Here is a 12,883-nt window from a genome sequence, read left to right on the forward strand (position 1 = left end):
CCCCAACCTTTTATATTTTAAAAGTTCAAAAAAAAAAAAAAAAAAGCAGCAACTTGGTGCAGTTTAATCGATCAGATCTTTTTAAAAATTGAAACGACCCTGCACATGTGGTAAGAAGGACAAAACCTAACACATGGCCTTTTCTTTCTGATTGCAAAAGTAATGTTTAGTCATCATAGATACTTTGAAAACTAAGAAAAACACGGGAAAAAAACCTTAAAACTAGCTGTAATTGTATTATTCAGAGGTGACCCTAGTGAATACTGTGATTTATAGATTTCCTGTTTTTTTATATATATGCATACATATACTGAGAATCTTGTTCTATACAATGCTGCTTTGTAGCTTGTTTCATCTAATCATGTGTATGACACTCATGACATATGGACAGGTAAGTGGTAAAGCAAAAGGGATTAGATGGCTTGGGGTCAGATCCTTGCTCTGTTCTGTTGTGTGATAGAGGACAAGTTACTTAATGTCCCTAAGTCAGTTTTTTCATTGGTGTAATTTCAGCAACGATGGAAAACTCTTGAGAATTCAGTAATAGTGTCTGTAAAGTACTTAGCCCAGCTTGTACTTGATAAGTGTCTGCTAGTCCCAAAAGGTGTTTCAGGTGCCTTTGCAGCAATTAATGGAGACTACAATAGAATTTGTTGACACTTGTTTACCAAGAATCTGAAATAGTCTGATTATTAAAAATATAGTTTGCTGGATGCTGTTTGAAAACCTGTTTAGTAGTCAAAATGTCACTTAAAGTAGGGGATCATTATAAAAAAATACATACCCTTTTTATTTGAATTTTACCCAAAATATCATTCATACACGCTGAATTGCTAGTACTTGGATGTAGGGCTATAGGACTTGAGTACTGGTCCACTCGTTTCAGTTGCATCATCTTGTACAGTGACCTTCATAAAGCATAATCTACCATTGCCTCTTACAGGTTTAAGTGTGGCAGGAACCTGAAGGAATATGAAGCAATGTGCTTCTGGATTTTTAACTTGTCTTCAATTTTATACAGAGATTTGGGACACCTCATCTGACAACTTTTTTTCTATGACTTTATTGTATTTTTCAAACCAGCCAATTTTTGTAGGAACTCATTTTGTAAGTTTATGTGGTATTTAAACTACCAGTGCACTGAGAAGTGTAACTGGCATCAAATAAATATGTGAACAAATGTAAATGATTCTTGGCAAGCATAAAGCTTAGCACTGTGCCAGTATGCTAGGGAGTGGCCTAAAGTATAGATATGTGCCTTGGTTGGTATCATTTATATTTGGAATGGAGAGCCTTGGTTGTCCCAGCAGCCCATTTAAGTGGACGTTGGTGATAAAACTTTTACTGAGCTGCATTTTCAGGGCTTTAGGCAATAGTGTGCTTTCATCCTTTAATCAAGAATATGTAAATGGATCGGTATTCTGTATTCCAAATCTCTTTTGGGATATAAGTGATACATTTGTTCTTGTAACTTAGAAAATGTGCCCAATTTAGTTTTTAATCAAATAGTATATACCTTTGTGAGATAGCTAGCTAAGAGAGAGTTTGATGCATGTGAGATCGAGGATCAGCAAAGTCAACTACAGCCACTCCTCACTTAACAACCTACCTGTTTAATGACCACTGACTCATGACCAGTTCTCTACCATGGGGACTCATCTCTCTCAGTCTGTGTGAGTCTCGAGAATCCCCTTTCTCAGTCTTGTTCCCACAGTCAGTTAGCTTTTACTACATGAAGCATTTGCAAACATGCAAAACTACGTATTTTGTTATAAACTTGTACTTTATTATGTACCCATTTTAGTATTCAGAATCAATAAAAATGATTATGCCTGATTTATATTATGGTATGTCTTGCCACTTTCTGGCACTTATCTAATGTTTGCTTACTGTGAGGAAAGAATTACATTTTTCTAGAATGATGTCACATCATATTTATTGAAAAATACATATTCTATGGTGCCATGACATGCCATAAGACATCCGCCTTTAAGCTCCGTGCTTAGACCAATTCACTTAATGACCTAGTCATATGAACTTGGTTGTTAAGTGAGGAGTGCCTGTCCTTACACAGAGATTAAACTCATGACCTTTACTTCACTAATGTGCTATTTTAACCAGCCATGCTAACCACTAACAATGAAAGCATGGCTTTTTCTGTTTTCAGTTTACTAGGTCCACCCATATCTATTGAACCCTGCCTTACGCCAGGCACTGTGCACACAAAGTAACGTTCTGTGAAGGAACAGCCACATCTATAGTCCTGAAGTGAGTAGTTGTATTAGTGGTTCATTCCTTATTAATAAATTAATTTCCTCAGGAGGTATTCATTGGCTCAGATATCAAAGGCCCACTGGAATGTATTAACACAGACAGGAAACATCAGAATTCTCGTTGCCCAAGTCTCCTGTTGACTTCATCCTGAGCCCCCTCTCCTGAGTGCTGTGCTCAGTCAGGGTTCCCAGTGCTCTGTGGTATGCAGGCATGCCCTTCTTTTTGCTTTAATGGTAATGAAAATTTACATTTGTATTCTGTAATTGATAAAGCCTGTGCATGGTACAGTACCTCACTTGACCCTCTCAACAACTGTAGTGTAGATATTATCTGCATGTAACAGACAAAGAAACTGAGTCTCTGAGAGGGTAAGTAGCTCACCCAGGTTACACAGTAGGTATCAGATGGCAAACATGAGTCTGGCGCTTAAGTTAAGGTCTCCTGTTCCTTACCCATAGCCCAGCCACTTTTATCCTATGTGTAGATCAGAAGATCAAATTAAAACATTGTCATACAGGGTTTTTTTGTTTTTTGTGTGTGTGTTTTAATTTTTCCTATAGGGCTTGTGCACTTGCCAGAGACAGACGGGATAGCGGGCAGTGAGAAATCATCCCCAACAGGGGATAGCCACATGCCGAAATCCCTTCTTCATTTTCTTCTTAGGGTTTTGGGCATGTATGCACGTACACCCGGCATGTTTTTCAAGCCATGGATCAGAGACTTGAACCCCTCAGTTGGCCATGTGAGATCCAGCGCCTTAACCACCACACTACCTACTGCTCCTAGACTCAGCTTTAAAAGCAGTTTGAATCAAGAATTTTCCTTGTCTATTTTTTTTTGGTGAATATGGCAATTGAGTATCTGTGTTTCATTGCATTAAACTCTTCTTAGAGGTACCAGAGTCACTTTTTTTAATAGTTTGGGAGGAGGACCCTTTATTTTTAGAATAATATATATCACTGGTGACATTAATGAGTTCCATTTCATATAAGGTAGTTGTCAGGCCTCAATGACATACTACATCTGAAGCATATTGCCTGGAATTAAATATTTAGTAAATGGTAGCTATTATCAGCAACTATAATTACTGCTTTGTGTTGTTTTTTGTTTCTTTGAAGAATTGGCTCTTAACCATTGTTAGAAAGGGAAAAAGAGAGGAAAAGAAAGAAAATGAAAGGAAGAAATTGAAGGAACCTAAATGTTAAGAACTGTCATTAAGGCCCTTTTAGGTTCATCTAGGAATGAATGGATGGATTTGGTAACAGATCCAAGTGGATGGATTTGGTAACAGACTCAAAACACAGATAGCTAAGGTTTTATGAGAAGCCTTCCCAATTCAGAAAAACTGCATGTAAGTTTGTTTTTGTTATATTCGGTCATATTTTGGAGGTACCAGCAGAGTTTTATTTAATGACTCCTACTTTGCATAATTAAATAAAAATGGCATGGTTACTTCTCCAACCATCTATTTTATAATTAAATCTTCCCATTATTGGGAAGATCAATGTAAGAAATGCAATTCTCTGTGTGTGTGCACACATGTGCACATGTTTGTGTGGGTTTGTATGCATTTTTTAAATCAATAAACTTAGCTCAAAGTGAATAATTTAAGGTTTACTTTTACTTTTGAATCTATATAATTTGTATTTGTTAATGAACTAAATTCCCAAATAGTGGCAACATTGTTATCATTTTGGATAGCCACTAACTTTTTCACAGTAATAGGGCATGATTTATTTTATCGCTTTATATTATCTGAAGTTGTATTTACATGCTATTATAAGAGAATCATCTTATTTTGTTTTATAAAAGGAATTAAAATCCATCTTTTTGTGCCATTGACTCCAGTGATCTGACAGTTGAGATCCTGCCACTGTCACTTCTTCCCATTCCAGGGAATGGGCTATAGCTGGTTTGAATGGACTGTTCTTTTAAATATTGCTAGTACCGTGGTGTTCATGCAAAGCTCTCTGTACAAACTGCATTTTGAACAAAGTGGAGATAGCAGTTAAGCTTTGGTGCTCAGCCCTTAGAGCAGGAAATAGAATCATGGACTGATAGAATTTTAAAGCTGAAAATGACCTTGAACATTAGGTACATAGGTTTCTTCATTTCATAGATCAAGAAATGTTCCCATGATCAAATGCTTGCTCGTAAAAAAAGCTGGGGCAAGACATAGATCTCTTGTCAACTGTTCTGATCTAGAGAGACTAATTCAAACTATAGCTACCATAAATACCTTTTTTTGAAGTAGGCAATGTGTAAGCACAAGTGAGTAACTTGTGAACAGTGTGATGAAATGAAACAATAGTCAATGTTTAGGGTACATGGAAGGTAACAATGAGTGTCAAGGTCTATGTCTTCAAGAATTGCAAATTGAGGGTGAGAGGCACTGGCAGTTTATGAATGATCTCACTCTCTTGGGGAAGGTTTAAGTGGGTCAGTTTCTCTACTTTAGAGAACATAGCCATTACCTTTCAAAGTGAGTGGATTCCCAGTAGTTCTAAAGAGTTCTTTTTTCAAAACAAAATTTAAGTATTATCTCCAACGTTTAACTTTATTTTACATTTCCAGGGACCGATTTGCTAAGTGGTATAATACCTGAACTCTGTCAGAAATACCCAGATTTAAATTTCATAATTGGAGGAGAAGGACCAAAGAGAATCATTCTAGAAGAAGTACGGGAAAGATATCAGCTCCATGACAGGTACAGTGACTTCGTGTTGCCTGAAGCAAGAAACTTCCTTAGCTATTCTCGGTGTGGTATCCACACCTGCCTCAGGTGTATTGCTTCTCTTTCATGTAATGATATAAAGATGTAACACAAGCTCTGTTTTTTAACAATTCATATAAAATAGAAAGACCTAGTTAAGGAATTCAGTTTTGCTTTTCTCATTAGCTCAATGTTATTTGACTTTGGGGGAGCAGTTGCTGGAGACTTTATGAAAGGCACCAAAAAGCTACTACTTGGATTGGAAATGTTTGCAGATTTCCAAGCCATGCTGTGTTATGACTTAAATAGCATGGTTGAAATAATGTAAAATGCTCTGCATGTATAGATTTGGACAGATCTCTTCCTCTGTAACTTAGATATTTTGTGGGATGTATACATGAAAAGCATCAATTGTAAAAGGGTCATTTCCCTGTTTAGAAGTGACACTTGAACATTTAATTGTCCAAGCATAGTAATATTTTCACTACATGCAAACTAGTTTTGGAGAATATGGAATTTGATACATGCAACAAAAATAAGAAATGTTAGTTGTATGCATTTTAACCCAACAGCTTTATAAGGCTTTTCTTTGAGATAAGTGTTTGATGATACTAATCTTTTGAGGCAGAAAACAATAGCATCAATAAGAACCTAAGTATAATACAGTCACTTTGGCTTATATAGAAGTTAAATTTCTTTCATAGCATAATTTTTTACTTTTTTCTTCCCCTCTCATTTAAAAAACTCAGGGTGCGTCTTTTGGGAGCTTTAGAACACAAGGGTGTTAGAAATGTCTTAGTTCAAGGACATATCTTTCTGAATACCTCCCTTACTGAAGCATTCTGCATGGCGATCGTGGAAGCAGCCAGTTGTGGTTTACAGGTAAAGAGCTTTGTGGGATTTGAGGGTTTATGTTGTTGGGATTTCTACAGTTGTATCTTAAAACATAATGTGATAAATTCCATAATGTTTTACAACTTGGTTTGTTTGTTTTCTTGAGGTATGATTATGGTGGATCACATATTCTTTTTTCTTTTGAAGGTTGTAAGTACCAGGGTTGGTGGAATTCCTGAGGTGCTTCCAGAAAATCTCATTATTTTATGTGAGCCTTCAGTAAAATCTTTGTGTGAAGGACTGGAAAAAGCTATTCTTCAACTGAAGTCGGGGGCATTGCCAACTCCAGAACATATCCATAACATAGTAAAGACTTTCTATACCTGGAGGAATGTTGCGGAGAGAACTGAAAAAGTATGTCACATGCTGAGAAAAGATTGTGTCTGACTTCTTCCTTAATGTGTTTTGTAGATGTTTGCTTTCTTCTTACATATAGGTTTACCATTTCTGTTGCTTAAGTTTGTGAAATCCCTTCAGAGTGAAAACAGACTGTGTATTACTTTGGGTACATATGCTGGGCTAAATTTCAACTTAGGTCATTGCATTTGATACCCTAAAATAGCAACAATATCATGTAGCCCCTCATTAAAGTGACATAAGGAAGTTATAAAATTATATGGATCCAGAAAGTAGTGCTGGGACGGTACAACTGGATCCACAGGAGAAGGCCCTAGGTTCACGTCCTAAACCTCTCTGTGTGCATTGGGCATGTATACGTGTGCTGTAAGCTGGGCAGACTAGGGCTGGAGGTGGATCATGGTGTGAGGACCCTGTTAGTGTTGCCTGTCTCTGATAGTCTGTCTCTTGTGGAGGAAGTAGAGAAGTAAAATCTAAAAAAAAGGAATTACAAAATTTTCTAGGAGTCACAGCAATTAGAGTTAAAACTAATATTAAAATCTACTCTTAGGACATTTTCTTGAGGCTGTTTATAATTCTAAAGCAGATAGGTCTGTTAGCAAATACCTGGTTTTGCCAATTCTGGCAACTTTATAACTTATGAATATTTAATTCAGGCTACTTCCTGAACTTCTTTGGGCACTTTTGCTAACTACTGCGATTATTCTGTAGGAAAAAGAATTTTTGCATCTTTGGGCTGATTGAGAACATTATAAGATAGAATTAAAAATGTATGCAACAAAAGTTGGGGGGAAGGTCACAAATAAAAAGCAGCAATAGAGAATTCCTGAAAGGACAGATGCAGGAAATAGAATAACACCCTTGGGCGTCAGAGTGCAATTGTGGAAAGTGCTTGCTGACTTTGAGTTAGGCACTTCATTTATTCTACTTAGTATCCTTATGACCTCTCATGACTTCTCGCATACCTCTTATTAACCATGTAACAGGATGAACGGAAACAGCTTAGCTTCTTAGCTTGTAGAAAGTGTGAAGCAGAAAGTCAGCCAAGTGGAGCATGGAGAAGGTAGTAGCTTTGAGTGGTGCTTGCTCCCCTTAGTGTGGTCAGCAGAGTAAGTGTCCAGCCTGGAATAGAGAGCAAGATGGAGCTTAAGACAAAATAGTGTTTTTACTGAAAGTCTTGCTCATTTGGTTCGAATTTAAATTCCAGAACATTAAGATGAACTCATATTTGAATGTAAGTTCAAAAAACGCTGATCTCTAAACATTATCATATATAGTACATTTCCATTGAAATATAAGGTGTTTGAAATAATGCCACATTTTTTTACTAAAGTATCTCTGAGACATCCTAACCTTCTGGAAGTCTGGTCATCTCTCCATCCCTATGAAATAGCTACCTTTTCCCTTGGAAGTTGGACTCCAACACGACTTGTTGGCAGTGTGCATCAGAGGCACTTATGTAACGTTGTCAGACCCCATAGACTCCATCTTTATGTCTTCTGCATCCGGTCCCTCCCCGGATTCTAATATGACCCTTTGAAAGCAGAGATGGAATTTGGGGTATGGTCAACAGGGAAATTTGGTTTGATAGTATTTTTTGGTCATATTACCCTGACCTTCACACTCATTGAGAGCCATAACTCTATAAATTGTGACTTGACCTCAGTTGATATCATATATACCTCAGGAGTCTGGGCTGTCATAGGTATTAATTTCAGGGAGAGAAAGAACTATAGGAACAGTTTGTCAGATTTTGTTGAAGGAGCTAATCAGGATATTTTTATGTTGGGTTTTTTATTCAATTTTTGTTTTGTAACCACATTATCTTCTTTTAGGTATGCCTAAAGTAATAGTAAATATTTTTCTGTTTTATACACTTTGATGATTTGTGGTACACATTTGGAAAAAAAGTAAGTCCTGCCTATAACAGATTGTCATCCCTAACATTCTTTATAGTAGTAAGTTTTTATTTTATCACTTGTAATCATAAACTAATCGACCTAGGTCTGTTTGTAGTTGCTCTTTTAATTCTAGGACCTTTGGATTCTTTTCAACTCCTTCCTCTTAGTTTAGTTGTGCCAACTAACCAGTCTCAGCATAATTTTCGACGTAATTCTGATCAGGAAGTTTGTACTCAAAATGCGTTCAGGGTAGAAGAAGTAGATGAAAACATCCTGTACCTTTCAAAGCCATTGACCTACAGAACTGGTACAGCATGCTGTAACTATTGAGTTCAAAAGGAAATAGTTTTATAGGTTTGAGGTATCAGACTGAGCATAAGTAATGCCCAAATGCAATGATAAAATGAGAATGTTGACCCATCAGATGCCTTCTAAATTAGTGTCTGTAAAGATCTTTGTGGTTTTTTTTTTTTTTTGAGTTTAGCAGTTAGCAGTATCTTAAAAAGCAAGCCACCTGCTCCCAAATCTGAACACTAAGTTTATTTGCAAGTGTCTGATCTATCCCATGTACTAAAATTTCCCCAAAATGTATGAAATGTATCTGTGTGTCCTCACCATCCACACTTAGCAAAATGGACTGTCTCAAGTGACTGTTGAAAGAAGAGCCTCTGTGTCCCTAGAAGCACTAGATCCTAGCTATCTCATTGTTGTCAGTGTCTGCCAGGTGCCTGTGAGAGTTGTCTCAGCCAAGTCCAGGCATCTTAAAGGCCAATCCTGTTTCAGCCCTGCTGAAGTCACTGCTAAATCCAATACTGCCCCTGCAGCAGTGACCTGAAGTGCTATTCAGACTTTGCAGGACTTTGGAATTCCAGTAATGGGCCAAAATAGGTAGTGATCTCCTAGGGACACAAGCCATGGCTTACTCTCCATCATACAGTGTCTAGCCCAGGGTTTTGCCCAGAATAAGTGCCCAATGAGTGTTGGATTAAATGGTAATGATATTGTGAGTGAATTCAGTAAGGGCGCTATTTCTTTTTTATTTCTCTTTCTTTTGAAGAGGTTTTTGCTATAGGGCGTGTGCACTCGCCAGACAGAAAGTGAGAAATCACCTCCCGGGGGGAAGGCCACGCCGCAGTCCCTTCTCCTCCATTCTCCTCTCAGGATCTTGGGCACGCATGCACATGTGCCTGGCGTGAGTTTTTTAAGCCACCAGGTCCGGGACTCGAACCGCAGTCGACTACATGGGAGTCCAGCGACATAGCCATTACGCTAACTGCTGGTCCCAAGGATGCCATTTCTATGACAATAGCAACAAAAGAAAAGACCAACAACTCTTATTTGCATATATTCATAAAAGGTCCTTGATCAGGGCAGGTTGTTGTTAATCGTGGGACATGCAGTGTGGGTCAGAGCACTCATTCTCTGTCTTCTTTCCCACCAGGTGTATGATCGGGTGGCAGGGGAAGCCGTGTTACCGATGGACAGACGACTGGACAGACTCATCTCTCACTGCGGCCCAGTAACAGGCTACATTTTTGCTTTGCTGGCTGTGTTCAACTTTCTCTTCCTCATTTTCTTGCGATGGATAACTCCAGATTCTGTCATTGATATTGCAATAGATGCCACTGGGCCACAGGGTGCCTGGACTCATCAATATCCTCACAGTAAAAAGGAGAGTGAGAATAATGAGCTGTCTAAAACCAGGTAGGAGAAAGCCTGGATTGTAAGATTTTAAACATTTATATTAGCTCTATTAAGACTATTGGAAATAACCTTGCTTTTTTTGGGTTTTTTGTTTTTTACAGTTTATTTAGTAAGTTATGCTACCTCTATATCATTCAATGTTTTATTTTGAGGAACGATAACTTATGCAATTCCTGAGTGTAGAAACTCCTTGCACTTATTTAAAATTTAGGAGAGAACATATAAGCCACTCAGGTATGAAATTTTTCAGACTACTGAAATCCTTCTAGCAGAGATGTTTTAACATTATATTTTGAGAGCTTTGGGTGCTGAAGGGCCAAACGTTTTCTGGGCATTTTTTGGCCAGTTTTTAACGTTATAGCATTAATTAGACATTCACCAGATGTTTACAAATTTTCTTTAGGAAAGTACAACAACTATATGAACTAGTTTTAAGTCATGTTCATATACATTTATTAGACATTGAAGTCATGTTCTTAAACATTGATCAAGTCCAGTCAATAAGTGTTACATGTAATCAGATTCCTTGACTAAGATGATGTGTTAGTTGCCAGCATGTTTTGAGTACCCGCTATGTATAGAATGTTGAACTAGGTACTCCCTGCTGTTAAGGCCAGGGGTGCATTTGCTCTTTGTTTAGCACTCCAGTGACTTCTTCATTGTAGTCACAGTTGACATGAAACAATAAAATCCCCAACATGCCAGAAATGCTCATGCTAGTTAATGCCAGGAAGAGATCACCGGCGTACTCTGAGTGCTTCTTTCATCCTGTTGTGTGCATTCTCCTAGGTAGAGCCTTCGTCCTTAGTTGTGTTTATAAAGGTACTTTTTGCTTTTTAAATACTAGGGACCGATATCACTGTTGATGATAGTGCAGAGAAACCCTCCACGTTTTTCAGTGCATAATTTAGTCCTCTGTGAATGCCTTCGTGTTTTCTGAACAGAATGTACAAGGTGTGCCATCTCAAAACCAGCTGCTACCCTGTCCTTTTGATACAAGTCACTACTCTTTACTGTGGCCTAGCTGATGTCTGATAAGTATTGTCAGTGTGCAAAAGGCTTGACTCCATGATGTTTTACTTATAAGAAACAGTCTGGAAATGATAGGAACAGGTGTCTTTGTGGGTGGATGTTATTAACTGTACTTGTTGTTGCCTAGAGCCATGGGTTTTTTAACCCCAAATTTCCACATGGTGTGTATTAGTAATTCTTTGAACTCTATAGAATACATTTTTGTGAGAAAAGGACTGTGAAATCAAAACAATGAGGCACTTGTGAGTGCACTAGATAGATTCATCAGTATTGTGATTCTGTACAGGACTTTTTTAAAAATGAAAACATTCACAAAACTTCTCACATTTTAAAAAGTATCTTAACATGCCTATTAACTGGTTGCCACTGATATTAAAGAAATATATCTGTGTTTTGTTTGTACTAAGTCACAAATATAAGAGTGTAATCTTTAAAATCTAAGAAGTTGGGGTTTATTTTGTTAGAGAAAAATGGACCGACCTAGACCATTCAGTCTTATTGGGATTTTTATGCTAGAAACTGAGATAAAAGTATGAAATAAACAGTGCCAATATTCATGATAAAGTGAGCAACTGTAATATTTGGTTTTATTGATTCTACTCTGCAGTTTTTAAAGATATACTACTACTTTTATGTTTGCTTCTTAATTTATTTCAAAATTGTCATTTAAGATGGAAATAGAATTTAAAGTAAGTTGTCTTTGCATGAAAAACAAGTAGTTTGCAAGTTACAATTATTTTCTATTTTTCCCATTTAAAGAAAGAAATAAGTTATTTGTTTTATATAAATCTTAATTTTCAGGCTTCCTGGATACCTTAAATGTAACTGTCAGTGTTGCACTGGGCAGTATGTGGAAACACATTGTTCTACCCTGCTACTTACATTTATTTGAAAGTGAACTTACAGTGATGGAATTTATGAAAAATATATTGTACTTCTTTTAATGTTGCAAAGCATTGCACATGTAAAACTGACTTGTTAAAACATGCTACATGTCCAAAAATAAAGACCAGAATGACATTTTGACAATTTTCTGAGTTTGTCTTGTTTTATGAACAGATTATTTACTGATGGAATGTGGTTGCCGCTCCACACACACACTTGCTTTTCCTGCAATTTAATGTGTTGCTTGGTCTGTTACTAAAAGGAAATATCCATCAGATGATGAATTGCTCCGTTGTCTATATTTCTAGAATATATTCTCTCTTTGACTCAGGGAACAGCAGATTCAATTGTGCCTTTATTTCCTGATCCAAACACACCCTTGTTTTTGACACTAGAGTTATCACATGAGACAAACGAATACATTTACAAACTATTGTGTGTATGAACTACATAATCATACTTTATATCTTGCCAGCTCATTTAAGAGAAATGTATGGGACTTCATTTACAATAGCCCGTTTTCTCCTACCCTCTTTGGTGGCAGCAGTGGAAAACACTCATCTACATTCATGTGCTTTGATGTGTCTTACACCCAAAATTTTAGCAAAGTCAAGGTATCATAGGTCTGTGTTTACCTTTTTTTTAAAAAAAGAATTATTTTATTTTATTTAACTTTATTTTATTTAAATTTTATCAGAGAGGGACAGAGCGAGAAAGAGAGGGAAAATGAGAAAGCAAGCCTCTAGGTCCAATTCTTAAACCTTAGTCGGCCATGTGGGAGTCCAGTGCCCTCAACCACCACACCATCTGCTGGCCCCATGTCTGTGTTTACTTTTGTGAAGTATTTAAAGGCCTATATCTATCTCTGCATTCTCAAAAGAATGTAGCTAGATGTTAGATTGTATCATCCTATGGCTGGATTTTTTATATGAAATCATGAAAATTAGAATTCTGTACAGATTGGATTTGTATTCCACAGTATTTTGGGGAGTTGACTGTACTTTACTCTTTATCATATATATTTAGTGGTGGCTCAGTGGTTCTCAACTGGGGTTTGGGATGGCAATTTTGACACCCCCCACCAAGGGGCTATATGGGATTATCTGGAGACATTTTCTGTGTG

At 37.2% G+C, this 12,883-nt stretch overlaps 1 protein-coding gene across 3 annotated transcripts in view; it reads left to right on the forward strand.

The window, feature by feature from the left end:
- PIGA (phosphatidylinositol glycan anchor biosynthesis class A) overlaps window positions 1–11,894 on the forward strand; it is a 16,736-nt gene extending 4,842 nt beyond the window's left edge. For all 3 annotated transcript variants that reach the window (XM_006164696.3, XM_027766774.1, XM_027766775.1), the window contains 4 exons: window positions 4,849–4,981; window positions 5,737–5,869; window positions 6,029–6,235; window positions 9,581–11,894. In XM_006164696.3, coding sequence (XP_006164758.1) covers window positions 4,849–4,981; window positions 5,737–5,869; window positions 6,029–6,235; window positions 9,581–9,847 — 740 coding nt within the window. In that variant the 3' untranslated portion in view covers window positions 9,848–11,894. The remainder of the gene's footprint in view (window positions 1–4,848; window positions 4,982–5,736; window positions 5,870–6,028; window positions 6,236–9,580) is intronic.
- Window positions 11,895–12,883: the final 989 nt, after the last annotated feature.

The sequence above is a fragment of the Tupaia chinensis genome, unplaced genomic scaffold (genome assembly GCF_000334495.1).
Source record: "Tupaia chinensis unplaced genomic scaffold, TupChi_1.0 Scaffold143678_1, whole genome shotgun sequence".
Lineage (NCBI taxonomy): Eukaryota > Metazoa > Chordata > Mammalia > Scandentia > Tupaiidae > Tupaia > Tupaia belangeri.